General features: G+C 43.8%; 1 protein-coding gene across 1 annotated transcript in view; it reads left to right on the top strand.

Moving 5' to 3' along the window:
• Positions 1-19,709, top strand: part of LOC147097786 (intercellular adhesion molecule 5-like) — a 233,773-nt gene extending 214,064 nt beyond the window's left edge. The window contains exons 5-8 of the mRNA XM_085971896.1: positions 7,538-7,825; positions 16,156-16,401; positions 16,780-17,067; positions 18,413-19,709. Of these exons, the coding sequence (XP_085828022.1) occupies positions 7,538-7,825; positions 16,156-16,401; positions 16,780-17,067; positions 18,413-18,615 (1,025 nt within the window). The 3' untranslated portion in view covers positions 18,616-19,709. The remainder of the gene's footprint in view (positions 1-7,537; positions 7,826-16,155; positions 16,402-16,779; positions 17,068-18,412) is intronic.
• Positions 19,710-19,800: the final 91 nt, after the last annotated feature.

Raw genomic sequence — 19,800 nt, 5'->3', positions numbered from 1 at the left:
GTTAGTGACTCTGGATATTCCTGATCATAAGGGGAGTGTTTAGTGACTCTGGATATTCCCTGATCATAAGGGAGTGTTAGTGACTCTGGATATTCCCTGATCATAAGGGAGTGTTAGTGACTCTGGATATTCCCTGATCATAAGGGGAGTGTTAGTGACTCTGGATATTACTGATCATAAGGGAGTGTTAGTGACTCTGGATATTCCCTGATCATAAGGGAGTGTTAGTGACTCTGGATATTCCTGATCATAAGGGAGTGTTAGTGACTCTGGATATTCCCTGATCATAAGGGAGTGTTAGTGACTCTGGATATTCCCTGATCATAAGGGAGTGTTAGTGACTCTGGATATTCCTGATCATAAGGGAGTGTTAGTGACTCTGGATATTCCTGATCATAAGGGAGTGTTAGTGACTCTGGATATTCCCTGATCATAAGGGAGTGTTAGTGACTCTGGATATTCCTGATCATAAGGGAGTGTTAGTGACTCTGGATATTCCCTGATCATAAGGGAGTGTTAGTGACTCTGGATATTCCCTGATTATAAATGAGTGTTAGTGACTCTGGATATTCCTGATCATAAGGGAGTGTTGGTGACTCTGGATATTCCCTGATCATAAGGGAGTGTTAGTGACTCTGGATATTCCCTGACCATAAGGGAGTGTTCGTGACTCTGGATATTCCCTGATCATAAGGGAGTGTTAGTGACTCTGGATATTCCTGATCATAAGGGAGTGTTAGTGACTCTGGATATTCCCTGATCATAAAGGACTGTTGGTGACTCTGGATATTCCTGATCATAAGGGAGTATTAGTGACTCTGGATATTCCCTGATCATAAGGGAGTGTTAGTGACTCTGGATATTCCCTGATCATAAGGGAGTGTTAGTGACTCTGGATATTCCTGATCATAAGGGAGTGTTCGTGACTCTGGATATTCCTGATCATAAGGGAGTGTTAGTGACTCTGGATATTCCCTGATCATAAGGGAGTGTTAGTGACTCTGGATATTCCTGATCATAAGGGAGTGTTAGTGACTCTGGATATTCCCTGATCATAAGGGAGTGTTAGTGACTCTGGATATTCCTGATCATAAGGGAGTGTTAGTGACTGGATATTCCCTGATCATAAGGGAGTGTTAGTGACTCTGGATATTCCCTGATCATAAGGGAGTGTTGGTGACTCTGGATATTCCTGATCATAAGGGAGTGTTAGTGACTCTGGATATTCCTGATCACAAGGGAGTGTTCGTGACTCTGGATATTCCTGATCATAAGGTAGTGTTAGTGACTCTGGATATTCCTGATCATAAGGGAGTGTGAGTGACTCTGGATATTCCTGATCATAAGGGAGTGTTAGTGACTCTGGATATTCCCTGATCATAAGGGAGTGTTAGTGACTCTGGATATTCCCTGATCATAAGGGAGTGTTAGTGACTCTGGATATTCCTGATCATAAGGAAGTGTTAGTGACTCTGGATATTCCCTGATCATAAGGGAGTGTTAGTGACTCTGGATATTCCTGATCATAAGGGAGTGTTAGTGACTGGATATTCCCTGATCATAAGGGAGTGTTAGTGGCTCTGGATATTCCTGATCATAAGGGAGTGTTAGTGACTCTGGATATTCCCTGATCATAAGGGAGTGTTAGTGACTCTGGATATTCCCTGATTATAAATGAGTGTTAGTGACTCTGGATATTCCTGATCATAAGGGAGTGTTGGTGACTCTGGATATTCCCTGATCATAAGGGAGTGTTAGTGACTCTGGATATTCCCTGATCATAAGGGAGTGTTAGTGACTCTGGATATTCCTGATCATAAGGGAGTGTTAGTGACTCTGGATATTCCCTGATCATAAAGGACTGTTGGTGACTCTGGATATTCCTGATCATAAGGGAGTGTTAGTGACTCTGGATATTCCCTGATCATAAGGGAGTGTCAGTGACTCTGGATATCCCTGATCACAAGGGAGTGTTAGTGACTCTGGATATTCCCTGATCATAAGGGAGTGTTGGTGACTCTGGATATTCCTGATCATAAAGGAGTATTAGTGACTCTGGATATTCCTGATCATAAGGGAGTGTTAGTGACTCTGGATATTCCTGATCATAAGGGAGTGTTAGTGACTCTGGATATTCCCTGATCATAAGGGAGTGTTAGTGACTCTGGATATTCCTGATCATAAGGGAGTGTTAGTGACTCTGGATATTCCTGATCATAAGGGAGTGTTAGTGACTCTGGATATTCCTGATCATAAGGGAGTGTTCGTGACTCTGGATATTCCTGATCATAAAGGAGTGTTAGTGACTCTGGATATTCCCTGATCATAAGGGAGTGTTAGTGACTCTGGATATTCCTGATCATAAGGGAGTGTTAGTGACTCTGGATATTCCCTGATCATAAGGGAGTGTCAGTGACTCTGGATATCCCTGATCACAAGGGAGTGTTAGTGACTCTGGATATTCCCTGATCATAAGGGAGTGTTGGTGACTCTGGATATTCCTGATCATAAAGGAGTATTAGTGACTCTGGATATTCCTGATCATAAGGGAGTGTTAGTGACTCTGGATATTCCTGATCATAAGGGAGTGTTAGTGACTCTGGATATTCCCTGATCATAAGGGAGTGTTAGTGACTCTGGATATTCCTGATCATAAGGGAGTGTTAGTGACTCTGGATATTCCTGATCATAAGGGAGTGTTAGTGACTCTGGATATTCCTGATCATAAGGGAGTGTTCGTGACTCTGGATATTCCTGATCATAAAGGAGTGTTAGTGACTCTGGATATTCCCTGATCATAAGGGAGTGTTAGTGACTCTGGATATTCCTGATCATAAGGGAGTGTTAGTGATTTTGGATATTTCTGATCATAAGGGAGTGTTAGTGACTCTGGATATTCCTGATCATAAGGGAGTGTTAGTGACTCTGGATATTCCTGTTCATAAGGGAGTATTAGTGACTCTGGATATTCCCTGATCATAAGGGAGTGTTAGTGACTCTGGATATTCCTGATCATAAGGGAGTGTTAGTGACTCTGGATATTCCCTGATCATAAGGGAGTGTTAGTGACTCTGGATATTCCTGATCATAAGGGAGTGTTAGTGACTCTGGATATTCCTGATCATAAGGGAGTGTTAGTGACTCTGGATATTCCTGATCATAAGGGAGTGTTAGTGACTCTGGATATACCTGATCATAAGGGAGTGTTAGTGACTCTGGATATTCCTGATCATAAGGGAGTGTTAGTGACTCTGGATATTCCTGATCATAAAGTAGTGTTAGTGACTCTGGATATTCCCTGATCATAAGGGAGTGTTAGTGACTCTGGATATTCCTGATCATAAGGGAGTGTTAGTGACTCTGGATATTCCCTGATCATAAGGGAGTGTCAGTGACTCTGGATATCCCTGATCACAAGGGAGTGTTAGTGACTCTGGATATTCCCTGATCATAAGGGAGTGTTGGTGACTCTGGATATTCCTGATCATAAAGGAGTATTAGTGACTCTGGATATTCCTGATCATAAGGGAGTGTTAGTGACTCTGGATATTCCTGATCATAAGGGAGTGTTAGTGACTCTGGATATTCCCTGATCATAAGGGAGTGTTAGTGACTCTGGATATTCCTGATCATAAGGGAGTGTTAGTGACTCTGGATATTCCTGATCATAAGGGAGTGTTAGTGACTCTGGATATTCCTGATCATAAGGGAGTGTTCGTGACTCTGGATATACCTGATCATAAGGGAGTGTTAGTGACTCTGGATATTCCTGATCATAAGGGAGTGTTAGTGACTCTGGATATTCCTGATCATAAAGTAGTGTTAGTGACTCTGGATATTCCCTGATCATAAGGGAGTGTTAGTGACTCTGGATATTCCTGATCATAAGGGAGTGTTAGTGACTCTGGATATTCCCTGATCATAAGGGAGTGTCAGTGACTCTGGATATCCCTGATCACAAGGGAGTGTTGGTGACTCTGGATATTCCCTGATCATAAGGGAGTGTTGGTGACTCTGGATATTCCTGATCATAAAGGAGTATTAGTGACTCTGGATATTCCTGATCATAAGGGAGTGTTAGTGACTCTGGATATTCCTGATCATAAGGGAGTGTTAGTGACTCTGGATATTCCCTGATCATAAGGGAGTGTTAGTGACTCTGGATATTCCTGATCATAAGGGAGTGTTAGTGACTCTGGATATTCCTGATCATAAGGGAGTGTTAGTGACTCTGGATATTCCTGATCATAAGGGAGTGTTCGTGACTCTGGATATTCCTGATCATAAGGGAGTGTTAGTGACTCTGGATATTCCCTGATCATAAGGGAGTGTTAGTGACTCTGGATATTCCTGATCATAAGGGAGTGTTAGTGATTCTGGATATTTCTGATCATAAGGGAGTGTTAGTGACTCTGGATATTCCTGATCATAAGGGAGTGTTAGTGACTCTGGATATTCCTGTTCATAAGGGAGTATTAGTGACTCTGGATATTCCCTGATCATAAGGGAGTGTTAGTGACTCTGGATATTCCTGATCATAAGGGAGTGTTAGTGACTCTGGATATTCCCTGATCATAAGGGAGTGTTAGTGACTCTGGATATTCCTGATCATAAGGGAGTGTTAGTGACTCTGGATATTCCTGATCATAAGGGAGTGTTAGTGACTCTGGATATTCCTGATCGTAAGGGAGTGTTAGTGACTCTGGATATTCCTGATCATAAGGGAGTGTTCGTGACTCTGGATATTCCTGATCATAAGGGAGTGTTAGTGACTCTGGATATTCCTGATCATAAGGGAGTGTTAGTGACTCTGGATATTCCTGATCATAAGGGAGTGTTAGTGACTCTGGATATTCCCTGATCATAAGGGAGTGTTGGTGACTCTGGATATTCCTGATCATAAAGGAGTGTCAGTGAGTCTGGATATTCCCTGATCATAAGGGAGTGTTAGTGACTCTGGATATTCCTGATCATAAGGGAGTGTTAATGACTCTGGATATTCCTGATCATAAGGGAGTGTCAGTGACTCTGGATATTCCTGATCATAAGGGAGTGTTAGTGACTCTGGATATTCCCTGATCATAAGGGAGTGTTAGTGACTGGATATTCCCTGATCATAAGGGAGTGTTCGTGACTCTGGATATTCCTGATCATAAGGGAGTGTTAGTGACTCTGGATATTCCTGATCCTAAGGGAGTGTTAGTGACTCTGGATATTCCTGATCATAAGGGAGTGTCAGTGACTCTGGATATTCCTGATCATAAGGGAGTGTTAGTGGCTCTGGATATTCACTGATCATAAAGGAGTGTTAGTGACTCTGGATATTCCCTGATCATAAGGGAGTGTTAGTGTCTCTGGATATTCCTGATCATAAGGGAGTGTAAGTGACTCTGGATATTCCTGATCATAAGGGAGTGTTAGTGACTCTGGATATTTCTGATCATAAGGGAGTGTCAGTGACTCTGGATATTCCTGATCATAAGGGAGTGTTAATGACTCTGGATATTCCTGTTCATAAGGGAGTGTCAGTGACTCTGGATATTCCTGATCATAAGGGAGTGTCAGTGACTCTGGATATTCCTGATCATAAGGGAGTGTTAGTGACTCTGGATATTCCTGATCATAAGGGAGTGTTAATGACTCTGGATATTCCTGTTCATAAGGGAGTGTTAGTGACTCTGGATATTCCCTGATCATAAGGGAGTGTTTGTGACTCTGGATATTTCTGATCATAAGGGAGTGTCAGTGACTCTGGATATTCCTGATCATAAGGGAGTGTTAGTGACTCAGGATATTCCCTGATCATAAGGGAGTGTTAGTGACTCTGGATATTCCTGATCATAAGGGAGTGTTGAAACAAGCGACTGTATACTTTGGACTGTAAACACAATAATATGTCTCATTTTGATATTGATGTAATGAGAGAGAAGAGTTGTGTTCAGTGATGAGGATTGAGTACATTTGGTGAGGATAGAATATTGTCTCAGATTTCGTATTCCCATTCCACTAACAAAATCACATATCAGATGTTCATTGAATGAAAGTGATTAAAGTTCACTACCTACCCTTAGGCAGTGGAATCGTGCAATCGCTGAATGTGTTTGTATCGCAGAGGCACGTAACGTGGATCAAACTAATAAAGCAGCTAGTGACACACATACAGATCATGTCTCCAGAACGAATTTTGCTGAGAAGCAGTTGCCAGTAAATAAATTGGACAGTACGTGTTCTGAGATTAAAAAAAAGAAATGTAGAATCAAAACTTGGACGCAAAACATATCGGCCCGGATATTCCGATCCCTACGGGTGGGTACGCGATGTGTAACCACCCATAGGGACATCAGAAATGCCGGTTTCAGGCATGCGCTGAAAACCGGCATTTCCGATCTGTCAAGAAAGCACTTAACAGATCGGATGCCCGCCCTGGAGAAGGGCCTCTGCGGGCAGATAGTTCCGCTTTCTGGAGACACTCCGCCCGTAGAAAACCCTTAGAATTCTTACACCTGGTAAAAGCAGGCGTAAGGCCAGCTTTTACCAGGATAAGAGTTGAAATTTTTTTTTTTTAAATTTCAGTCATTTTATCATTTAAAAATACTTTTTAAAAAAGGTAAGTTTATTTTTAGCCCCGTAAAAAACTTTAATTATTTTTTTCAGAAAATTAAATTTTTGTTTAAAATATTTAATTTATTGTAATTTCAACTAATTTGAAAAAGGTGATGTTTTAAAAAAAAATTATTTAAAGTTTTATGTTTTTTCATTGATCGCCATTCATATATTTGACGGGTCTATCTGTCAAGTTGTTGAAGGGAGATTCCCTTCTCCGATTGGCTCCCCATGGCCCACGTGATCCAAGGGACGCTTGCGAACCACCTGGGCCTCTGGGATACATAGGCCCTTAACACTTGGAGTTTGGAGAGGCCCAGGATTGGAAGTGTAGGCGCCCCGGGAACCCTCCGGTAAGGGCGCAGATTTTTCCAGATCAGAGGTCTCCGCACGCAGGAGGCATGCGATCAGAAAATATGGCCCATTAATCAGACATAAAGAAAGAAGGAATTTGCATTCATGAAGCACCTTCCTCACTCTCAAGAGATCCCAAGGTGCTTCATGGTCAAAGAATTATTCCTGAAGTGCACTTACCATTGTTTTGTAGGCAAACATTCTCTGCAGTGACCCAACAAACCAACCAGGCCAACTAGGAATAAATGTGGCTTTGCCAGTGTTGCCTAAATGCTGAGAACAATGTAAATAAATGCACACAGCAAGGTTCCACAAACAGAAATGAGCTGAATGACCATTCATTTGTTTTGTTGGCTTTGGGTCAGAGATGAATGCTGACTCGGATACCGGGAATACTGGGAGAACTTTGAAAAATGTCATGGGGCTTTGTACAGCCACCTGATACAATCGGTGAGGTGAATGGTGAGCAATAAGCACTGAGCATACTTTCCTTTACCTCGTTATTGCAGTCACACTGTGGAAGGGCTGCAGGACACATTTTGGGAATGTTTCTAACAACTTTTTTCTATTATTTCCTCAGTTTTCTCTGCCCCTGAAATGCAAGTACCGAGCACCCTTGAAGGAAACCTGGTTAATATTACCTGCAGTGTGTTTACTGTCTCAGGGGAACTTCTACTGAGACTGAAGAACAGAAACGACATATTAGTGAATAAATCAAGCAGTACTGGGCTCACTATCTACCATCCTGTGGAAGCACAATCAAAGCTGGATGGACAGCAGTACATCTGCGAGGCTGAACTGAAACTTCAAGTTCAGTCAAAGACAAACCCTGTTGTTAAACAGCAGAATGCCACCCTCCGTATCCTGTGTAAGTAGCAGCACTTTGGTTACAAAAGGTTACTGAGGTTTTATATTTCAAATAGAAACCAATGAACAATCAACTCTCTTCTACCAACTCTCCTCTTACTCCTAAACAAACTGAATTGGTCTCCTCACACTTAGCCTGCTTTCCAGTGGCTCTTTCCATCACCGAGGATGATCAGATGCAGAGACTACAAGACGGGGCATTGTGGGGACACTGTCCATTAGTGCCTCAGTGCACTGTGACCTAGAATCATATGAGTGTGTGCCCTCAGTCCCCCACACAGCAAGGTCCATGTCCTGACCAGACCATTGGGAGAGATGCTAAGTGTAGGCCAGACACTTCCACGTGGACAAGAGAGGGAAAATTGGAAGCTGGGCCACGCTGGGCTGCTGTAATGTGAGAGATATTTAATGGGAGAAGGGGATTTCTAGAAAATCATTTTCAACGGAGATGCTGGTACATAGAGCAGCAATGGTGAAGAATGAGCAGCTAACGTCGAGCTCATGGTTACTTCAGAAAGAGTGATGTATTTGTCCAACACTCGTGGAGAAATACTCTGGGAAGAAATTATCTTATTTTGTCTGATACAATATTGTGATGGTAAAATAGAAAAATATAGAAGCAGACAAAGATACTGGAGGCGTGTAGGAGGCGGGACTATAACTTTCGAGGTTGTAGTCCCGCCTCCATCGAGTTGTAGCCAACCCACGCGATTTCCACTTGATTGACCTTGTTGAGCCCGCCCAGCGGGCTCTGCAGGCCAATTAAGGGCCACCCGGCAACAGGTGACGTCACAGATTGACATTTCATCTGTCAAGAACTTTTGACAGATGAAATATCAGCATTTGACAGCTGTTTGAAGCTGTCAAACGCTGAAAATCTGTACTCCAAGTTAATTCCTTCCTCTCAGGCTGATTTAGAGATCTCTCCAGAACAGAAAGCTGAATGCTGCAACTTTTGACAGCTCGCGGCCATTCTGCTTTCTGTGCCGTTGAGATGAGGGACTCCCGAGACCTGAAGGAAGGAAGGCTGTAAAGGTAAGTAAATGTAAGTAGAACTTCTTTAAACAGTTTACACACACCAAACACACTTATCTCTGCACTCATGCACCCATCACTCACCTGAACACCGGACATCTCGAACTCTCCAAGCCATTCAGCCCGACAGTCCGCCTCGCTAACTTGGCATGGTTTGGAGCCGTCAGGAATCCCACACTTCAGGGATAAAAATAGGGATTCGGCTAAAAACTGCCTGTTAACTACCTGTTAATTGGCACTAATCCCCTTCCCGCCTCGGGGAGGCGGGTCCCAGCACAAGTCGGGTATTCACTTCCTTTGAAACTGGCATGGAGGCGGGACCCCCAATTTTGAGATTTTAACCCCCCACATGCCTCCAATCCCGTCTCCACAGCCCAATGAAAATCCTGCCCAAAGTCTCAAAACTAGTGGTCCCTCTAGCCCACTGATAATGATGTGTTTCTCTTCTTGTGTTATTTGACCTTTGAATAGATCTAAGATACACTGGCAAGAGGGTGTAAATACAGGTGGATAAAGTGGGTTAAGGCTGTGTCGATGGGAGTGCAGCAGAGAACTGGAGAAGCACTGGGGACTTAAGCTCATGCTGCAAGATGGAACTCTGAGGGCTGGATTTTCCAAGCCCCGAGGAGGCGGGCATGGAGGTGGGACAGCCGGTAAACTCGGAGAAAGTGGGGACGGATGGCAAACCCGCCCATCCCGCCTCCGTGCCCATTTGCCAGGAGGCGGGAAGATGTGCAGCTTCGGGTCCCGTATCCTGGAGGCGGGAAAGGCATTTAATCCTTTTAACTGCCTGTTAACAGGTAGCTAACAGGCAGAAAAAAGGATTAGTGCCATTTCACCTTCACAGGTGAAGGCTCCCCGACCTTGGAGAACCCCGCCGGGTTGGAGGAGACGTGGAGCAGGTCTGCGGTGGTCGGAGGCTCCTGGAAGTAAGGTGTAGAGGTGAGTGATGGGTGCAAGTGTGGATAGGTAAGTATGCAAGGTGAGTGATAAGTTTAAAAAAGTGTGCACTTACCTTGTTTTCCTTCTACAGCCTTTAGCCGCGGTGGAACGGGAGAGCCAACAGCCTCCTTGTCAATTTCACATAATGGCTGATGGAACCTCCGATCCTACAGACATGTGAAATTTACAAAGTTGAAAGGTTTAATGAGTCCTCACCACAAAGGCTCATCAACCTAAAGAGAATGTCAGTGTTTGACAGCTTCACAGAGCTGTCATTTCTTCTTTCAAGAAGTCTTGACAGCTAGCACGTCTGACGTTGACGTGATCTGTCGGTGACTTCTTCCCTAATTGGCCTGCTGAGCCCACAGGGCGGGCTTAACAAGCTCAATCAGGGGAAAATCCCTCTGATTGGTCAGGAGAGGATAGAGGCGGGACATTGACACGACAAGCAGCAGTCCTGCCTCCAACACGCACCCATTCACAAAATCCAGCCCTGAGAGTTCATGATTGTCAAAATTGCAGCGTATTAGATTTACATCACGTAAATAATAAAATCCCTTCGGTTGAGTGACAAATTAGGAATTTATGGCATAAGTATTCCCCGATCATAAGGGAGTGTTAGTGACTCTGGATATTCCAGGATCATAAGGGAATGTTGAAACAAGAGACTGTATACTTTGGACTGTAAACACAATAATATGTCTCATCTTGATATTGATGTAATGAGAGAGAAGAGTTGTGTTCAGTGATGAGGATTGAGTACATTTGGTGAGGATTGAATATTGTCTCAGATTTCTTATTCCCATTCCACTAACAAAATCACATATCAGATGCTCATTGAATGAAAGTGATTAAAGTTCCCTACCTACCCTTAGGCAGTGGAATCGTGCAATCGCTGAATGTGTTTGTATCGCAGAGGCACGTAACGTGGATCAAACTGATAAAGCATCTAGTGACACACATACAGATCATGTCTCCAGAATGAATTTTACTGAGAAGCAGTTGCCAGTAAATAAATTGGACAGTACGTGTTCTGAGATAAAAAAATGTAGAATCAAAAATTGGAAACAAAACATATCAGACATAAAGAAAGAAGGAATTTGCATTCATGAAGCACCTTCCTCACCCTCAAGAGATCCCAAAGTGCTTCACGGCCAAGGAATTATTCCTGAAGTGCACTTACCATTGTTTTGTAGGCAACGTTCTCTGCAGTGACCCAGCAAACCATTTGTTGTAAACCAACCAGGTAGCAGCACCTTGGTTACACAAGGTTACTGAGGTTTTATAAGAATATAAGAACATAAGAAATAGGAGCAGGAGTTGGCCATTCGGCCCTTCAAGCCTGCTCCCCATTCAATGAGATCATGGCTGATCTTCTGCCTCAACTCCATTCACCGGCCCTATCACCATATCCCTCGATGCCTTTACTAGTCAGAAACCTATCGACTTCTGTTTTGAATATAGCCAATGACTGAGCCTCCACAGCCCTCTGGGGTAGAGAAATTTCTTCTCATCTCAGTCCTGAATGGCCTACCTTTTATCCTGAGGCTGTGGCCCCTGGTTCTAGACTCCACAGCCAGGGGAAACATTCTCCCAGCATCCACCCTATCAATCCCTGTAATAACTTTGTACGCTTCAATGAGATTCCATCTCATTCTTCTGAATTCAAGAGAATACAGGCCTAGTTTACTCAATCTCTTCTCATACGACAGTCCCGCCATCCCAGGAATCAATCTCGTGAACCTTAGTTGCACTCCCTCTATGGCAAGTATACCCTTCCTTAGGTAAGGAGACCAAAATTGTACACAGTACTCCAGGTGTGGTCTCACCAAGGCCCAATATAATTGGAGTAAGACTTCTTTACTCCTGTACTCAAATCCTCTTGTAATGAAGGCCAGCATACCATTTGCCTTCCTAATGGCTTGCTGCACCTGCACATTCACTTTGTGACTCATGTACAAGGACACCCAGGTCCCTTTGAGCATCTGCATTCCCCAATCTTTCACCATTTAGGAAATACTCTGCCTTTCTGTTTTTTCTACCAAAGTGGATAACTTCACATTTATCCACATTATATTCCATCTGCCATGTTCTCGCCCACTCATTGAGCCTGTCGAGATCCCCTTGAAGCCTCTTCACATCCTCTTCACAACTGACACTGCCACCTAGCTTTGTCATCAGCAAATTTAGAAATTTACATTTAGTCCCCTCATCCAAATCATAGATTGTGAATAGCTGGGGCCCAAGCACCGATCCTTGCGGTACCCCACTAGTCACAGCCTGCCATCCTGAAAAAGACCCGTTTATCCCTACTCTTTATTTTCTGTCTGTTAACCAATTCTCAATCCATGCTAGTATATTACCCCCAGTTCCATGTGCCCTAATTTTGTTCACCAACCTCTTGTGTGGGACCTTATCGAAGGTCTTCTGAAAATCCAGATACACCACATCTACCAGTTCCCCTTTGTCTACTCCACTAGTTACATCCTCAAAGAACTCCAATAGGTTTGTCAAACAGGATTTCCCTTTCATAAATCCATGTTGACTCTGCCCAATCTTACTATTAGTTTCTAAGTGCCCAGTTATAATAGATTCCAGCATTTTCCCAACTACTGATGTGAGGCTAGCAGGTCTGTAGTTCCCTGTTTTCTCTCTCCCTCCTTTCTTAAATAGCGGGGTTACATTTGCTATCCTCCAATCTGCAGGAACCATTCCAGAATCTATAGAATTTTGGAAGATGACAACCAATACTTCCACTATCCCAATGGCCACCTCTTTCAAAACCCTAGGATGTAGGGTCATCTGGTCCTTGGGATTTATCGACTTTTAGTCCCATTAATTTTGCTAGTACTGTTTTTTTACTAATAATAATTTCTTTAAGTTCCTCATTCTCGCCACACCCTTGGTTTTCTCGTATTTCTAGGAGGGTTTTTGTGTCTTCCTCCGTGAAGACAGAAACAAAGTATTTATTTAATTTCTCTTCCATTTCCTCATTCCCCATTATAAATTCTCCTGTCTCTGACTGTAAAGGACCTACATTTACCTTTGCCAGTCTTTTCCTTTTCACATACCTATAGAAGCTTTTACAATCTGTTTTTATATTTTTCGCTAGTTTGTGCTCATATTCCATTTTCCCTTTCTTTATCAATTTTTTTGTCCCCCTTTGCTGATTTCTAAAAAGATCCCAATCCTCAGGCTGATCGCTTTTTCTGGCAACGTTATAAGCTTCCTCAAATAACAACAGAAAATGCTGGAAAAACTCAGCAGGCCAGGCAACATCCGTGGAGAGAGAAATAGAATCAACGTTTCAGGTCGAAACCCTATCGTTATAAGCTTCCTCCTTTAACTTAATGCAGTACTAGCTTTAATTTCTTTTGTTAGCCATGGTTGGATCACTTTTCCTTTTGGGTTTTTATGCCCTAGAGGAATATATGTTTGTTGCAAATTATGCATTATTTCCTTGAATGTTAGCCATTGTATGTCCACCTTCATACCTTTTAGTGTAGTCTCCCAATCTACAGTACCATGGCCAACTTGTCCCTCATACCCTTGTAGTTTCCTCTGTTTAGATTGAAGACCTTAGTTTCAGATTGGACTATATCACTCTCAAACTTAATGTAAAATTCAATTATATTATGGTCACTTGTCCCTAAAGGCCCCTTTACCACAAGATTATTGATTAGCCCTTTCTCATTACACAGTACTAGATCCAGAACAGCCTGTTCCCTGGTTGGTTCCTCCACATACTGATCCAGGAAACCATCTTGCATGCATTCCAGGAATTCATCCTCCACACTATTAGTGGTAATTTGATTTGCCCAGTCAATATGTAGATTAAAGTCCCCCATGATTACCGTATTGCCCTTGTTACATGCACTTCTAATCTCTTGATTGATACTGTGCCCTACATTACCATTACTGTTTGGTGGCCTATACACAACTCCCACCAATGTTTTCCGCCCTTTGCTGTTTCTTAGCTCCACCCAAACTGATTCCAGTTCTACATCACGATCTGCTGAGCCAAGGTCTTTTATCTCTACTGTACCGCTCTCATCCCTTATTAACAGCGCTATGCCACCTCCTTTTCATTTTTGTCTGTACTTCCTAAATGTTGAGTACCCTGGAACATTCAGTTCCCAGCTTTGGTTACCCTGCAACCATGTCTCTGTAATGGCTATTACATCATACCCATTTACTTCTATTTGTGCCATTAATTCATCTACCTTGTTGCAAATGCTACGTGCATTTAGATAAAGTGCCTTCAACTTTGCCTGTTTAATATTTTTCTGCACTTTGACCCGCTTTACTGTTGGCCTTTGTTTCTGCTCCCCACTAGTTTTGCTAACTACTTTTCTAACTTGCACTTCCCCCTTTGTTTCTCTCCATTCTGGGCCCACACTTCGGTTCCCAGAACGGAGAAAAACAAAGCTGGAAGTGCAAATGGAGACCAATGAACAATCAACTCTCTTCTACCAACTCTCCTCTTACTCCTAAACAAACTGAATTGGTCTCCTCACACTTAGCCTACTTTCCAGCTCATGTTGCAAGATGGAACTCACAGCCTGGGGGCAGGGAGCGGCGAGTGGTTTCTGGGAATGAGTGTCCCTGAGTTCAGTGCAGTGTGCTGTTTGGGGGAAACATTCCCTGAGGGATTATAATCACTCAACCATTGGCGGCCGTGCCTTCATCTGTAGGCCCTAAACTCTGGAATTCCCTCCCTCAACCTCTCCGCCTCGCTCTCCTCCTTTAAGACACTCCTTAAAACCTACCTCTTTGACCGAGCTTTTGGTTACCTGTCCTAATTTCTCCTTATGTGGCTCGGTGTCAATTTTTTGCCTTATAATACTCCTGTGCAGCACCTTGGGATATTTTAATACTTTAAAGGCACTATATAAATGCAAGTTGTTGTTGTTGAGTAAGGAACCTGTCCTCATGGACTCTCAGAATCACAGAATCACAGAAACCCCACAGTGCAGATAGAGGCCATTTCGGCCCATCGAGCCTGCACCGACACATATCCCACCCGATCCCCGTAACCCCAACACCGGTTCCCATTTTTCATGTGGTGATATAACATTTGATGCAATATCTGAGTGGGTGCACAATTTCTTTCGGGTGGGGATCGAGAGGCATTTTTTGAAGAATGTTTTAAAAAGGCTGCTTTCTGAATGCAGTGAGAGACTTTTTAATATCGCCCTTTACTGTGCATTGCCACCCAGTGGATCTGTAATGGGGCTGCATGCTGACACACGGCTGACTTCATAGAAAGAAATACAGTTGCACTGCTGGTCTGGTAACATTGCATGACAGGTCTTTCACTGTCATAAATGCCAATCATAGTGCCAACAACTGGTACTGCAGGTAACTGTTGACAGTGCTCCTGTGGGATTTCCCATTGCCAGTGGCTGACATAAGAGTTTTCAATGTAATTTGAAATGCCATGTTGAGACCCACATAGTGATTTTAATATATAATAGATAAATATATTATACTGATATATAGAAAAAGAAAGTCTCACGTAAATTCCAGGCAGTTGCACTCTCTGAACTTCAATCCAACTGTAGGGAGGACAGCTGTTCTGGACGGGCTGTTGGAAGATGGATGAGAAGACAATACGTGGCTAAGTTCGGGCATCCAGCTAATCAAAGCACTGATGTGGTGCTGTGCCAGTGATCCCGTGGGCGTGCCTGCCTATTTACATTGGTTGTTTTCTCTTTTCCAGATAAACCACGAACCACAACCATAACCATATCAGTAAATAACAAAACCGCCCCCAAATTCTGCCATTTTCCCGGCGGTCCCGCTTCCAAACCCACTTCCCCAGGGCTGGCAAAATCCAGCCCATTGTCTCTCAGAATAACTTCAAACACACTAACTTCCCCCCAAGTAGGACAGTTATCAGCTGATCCTTAGATGACTTGCATTTACGGTTTTAGGCCTCACTAACCAGACAGGAAATGAGCAGCACAACTCACCATAAAATGTGAGTGCTTTGCCTCATTTTCCTGACTATGGCATGGGCCTACATCATCCTTCTCCATTCTCAGAGTGGTGCTGCATCAGCTATTCAGAAAGCCGATAGAGTGAATAAGAAATCACATAGAGATTTGTCAAAAGCACCACCCAGAACTTTGCTTTTTTAGCCAACAGAGTACAGGGAGATTTACTCTGTATTTATCCTGTGCTGTATTTGACCTGGGAGTGCTTGATGGTGACACTGGGTTTTAAAATAGAAGCATGTTTTATTCTGAGCTCTGACATCTGGAGAGCACCAGAAAGAGAGATCTGAAGAATACTTGAGCGTTGTGTTATTCAATTTCATGTTTTAATTTTTTATTCTAATAAACTTTACAGATGCTCCAATAGAAGCACAGGTATCTAAAGCACAAGAAGACTGGATTGAAGGGAAATCACAGACTTTAACATGTCATGCAGAAGGGAACCCAGCTCCCCAGGTGTCCTGGAGCAAAGATGGAAAGATACTCAGCAGAGAGATACTCCACATCCCATCAGTCCAGCTGAGACATGGTGGTCAGTACATGTGCACGGCCATCAATGAGTATGGGTCCAGGAACGCCTCTCTGAGTGCAGTCATTTTATGTGAGTAACAGATTTTATAGGAAGTCTTTGAACAAGTTCCTTTATTCTGAGGGCTGTGAATAGTGTGTCTGTTCTTAAGCAATCAGATCCAGTGACTGGCTGTTATGTTGAATTTATATTTACACAAAGACACTGCATTTCACTCGGGCTACATAAAATAAGAGATGACTGGGAGTAAATTCCAGGCAGTTGCACTCTCTGAACTTCAATCCAACTGTAGGGAGGACAGCTGTTCTGGACGGGCTGTTGGAAGATGGATGAGAAAACAATACGTGGTGACGTTCAGGCATCCAGCTAATCAAAGCACTGATGTGGTGCTGTAGCAGTGATCCTGTGGGCGTGCCTGCCTATTTACATTGGTTATTTTCTCTTTTCCAGATAAACCACGAAACACAACCATAACCATATCAGTAAATAACAAAACCGTGTCAGTGTTTCCAGTAACCGTCAGTAAAGGTGCTGCGGTTACAATGACCTGCGACTCCAGTGCAAACCCCCTGGCTACATTAGAGTGGGAAGACCCCAGTAACGGCAGCAACGTTGAGATTGGCCCTCCTGGAGTCCTCCGTATTCCCCAAGTGACATCAGAACATCAAGGAATTTATAAATGTCGAGCTACCAATAAATATGGAACTGATGAGAAGGAAGTGGACCTCAGGGTCACAGGTCAGTTTGTAATCTTGGTCACAATTCATATAAAAGGAAAAATAATTAACCCTTTGAGGACTGAAGCAGCATTTCTGTTACCCCCAATAAATCCTGATTGCTTTGTCGGTTTACTTAATTGTGTTATTTATTTGTTTTACCCGAGTTTTGTTCTCTTCCCCTTTCTTTAAGACTCCTGTTCCACTCCACACTTGCTGGCGAAGGGACAAATGGGCAAACTACTGCCTGCCTCTAACAATGCTGCTTTGTAACTGGCCTCTGGGACATTGGTACGAGTGGCCCAGAGTGACACTCCCTTCCACTTGTCTCTCTTTGTGTGGAAGCCCCTTACTCCTGCTCTGTGTTTGCCCAGACTGCCCGGGCAATAACTCGGCAGGAGGGGAGTTGCAGCTGTGAATCCACATGCTGCCAGTCCATGGTGCAGGGTGTTGGCAGCTCAGTGAGCTGCATCACACGGCTGGGCATCAATTCTAATAGTGAGGGGGGCAACCTCAGTGAAAAACAACAACAGGAGATGCTGCAAACACAGCAGGTCAGTCAGAATCTGTGGAGAGAACGGATGGTGCATGCTTTGGGCTGAAAAATGAAAGATGAACAAGAACTTTAATAGAATTAGAAGCAAATTGGAGGGACAAACAAACAGAGAGGAAATATGAGTGAAATGGCCTGGAACCTGCTTTAGAGAAAAATAGGAAATTGTTAGATGACCTTTATATCAGAGAATGGGAAGATGCATTAAATGAATTAAATGTAATAGAGGGACAAGGAGTGTGTGAGTAGGTAAAGAGAGGAAATGGGAGAGATTAAAAAGATGGAACACCTGCTGATCAGGCCTGAGATTGAAACAGAAAAGCCCGGTAAAACACATCTGCCAATTACAAAAAGAGAAAGGATGCCAATAACAGGGCTACAGACCAACCCCACCCCCATCAGTCTATGTTCTGACAAATTGTCTCCACCTCAATTATAAACACCCCACCCCTCCCCCAGACACTGAGAGGCTCACCCCATGCCAGTGAAGGAGATGGAGGCTAAAGTCTATGTTCACCAGGGAGCAGCTGATCTGCATCACCTACGTGCAGCTCCTTGCAGTGGTTTAAATGGGAACAGGCTGCCTGTCCTCCATGATAATCAGGAATGGCCCGTGGTATGGAGAGAATGAAAGGAGGTGAAGAACACAACTTGAAAAACAGAGGGAATAGCTGAATGTAGCACACTAGACATTCCATGAAAAATTACAATAGTTAATAACGTGGATTTTGGAAATGAATCAGGAATTTTGCAATAAATATATTGCCCTGGGATTGCCAATCACTTATGTAACTTTTTTTGAATGTTTTCATAGATGAAATATGGATACTACTGGTGAGCCTAGGAATCATATTAACACTGATCTTAGTTGCACTCATTGTTGTCTTGTGCAAGAAATCCAGTGCCCATAAAAGAGGACAATATAAAGTACACAAAGCAAAACCCAACAACAATCCACAGGTCCCCAATGGAAATGAACATCAGGAGTCTCTGCCTTTAAAGAAACTTAATCCATGACCTGGTGGGATAACGACAGTTACGAACAGGTTGAACCAATAAAAATGATATTACATGTGGTGATTTTGGGGAGAAATCCCAAGGATCCTGTTGTTGAGATTGTTATTGAGGGAAGCCGCTGATTGCAGTGTTAAAGTCTACTCGCAGCAATTAACGTACTAACTAAGGACAGCTCATTGCTGAGATTGCTCTGTATTTTTGGGCAGTTTTTGAATCACTGTGCTTAAAAGTTTATTTTGATTTCCACAAACACTGGATATTCACCTGAACTCTGGTATCTAGAGGGGTTCAGCACTGATAGTCAATTCTAATAGTGACTAAGCTTTTGGTCATCAGCATTAATTTCTCCTTATGTGGTTCGGTGTCAAATTTTTGTCATAATACTCCTGTGAAGCGCCTTATGACGTTTTATTACGTTAAAGGCGCTATATAAATATAAGTTGTTCTTGTTGTTTGAGGGATAAATATTGGCCAGGACACCGGGGAGAACTCCCCCCTGCTCTTCTTCGAAATAGTGCCATGTGATCTTTTACATCCACTTGAGAGAGCAGACGGGGCCTGGTTTAATGTCTCATCCGAAAGACAGCACCTCCGACAGTGCAGCACTCCCTCAGTACTGCCCCTCCGACAGTGCAGCACTCCCTCAGTACTGCCCCTCCGACAGTGCAGCACTCCCTCAGTACTGCCCCTCCGACAGTGCGGCACTCCCTCAGTACTGCCCCTCTGACAGTGCGGCGCTCCCTTAGTACTGCCCCTCCAACAGTGCAGCGCTCCCTCAGTACTGCCCCTCCGACAGTGTGCTCTCCCTCAGTACTGCCCCTCCGACAGTGCGCCACGCCCTCAGTACTGCCCCTCCGACAGTGCGCCGCTCCCTCAGTACTGCCCCTCTGACAGTGCGGCGCTCCCTTAGTACTGCCCCTCCGACAGTGCAGCACTCCCTCAGTACTGACCTTCCGACAATGTGCTCTCCCTCAGTACTGACCCTCTGACAGTGTGCTCTCCCTCAGTACTGCCCCTCCGACAGTGCACCGCTCCCTCAGTACTGCCCCGCCGACAGTGCGCCGCTCCCTCAGTACTGCCCCTCCGACAGTGCGCCGCTCCCTCAGTACTGACCCTCCGACTGTGCGGTGCTCCCTCAGTACTGCCCGTCCGACTGTGCGGCGCTCCTTCAGTACTGCCCGTCCG

Source organism: Somniosus microcephalus, chromosome 31 (genome assembly GCF_052327205.1).
Source record: "Somniosus microcephalus isolate GS21.2 chromosome 31, FLI_Smic_1.0, whole genome shotgun sequence".
Taxonomy (NCBI): domain Eukaryota; kingdom Metazoa; phylum Chordata; class Chondrichthyes; order Squaliformes; family Somniosidae; genus Somniosus; species Somniosus microcephalus.
This window is presented reverse-complemented; position numbering and strand designations above follow the sequence as displayed.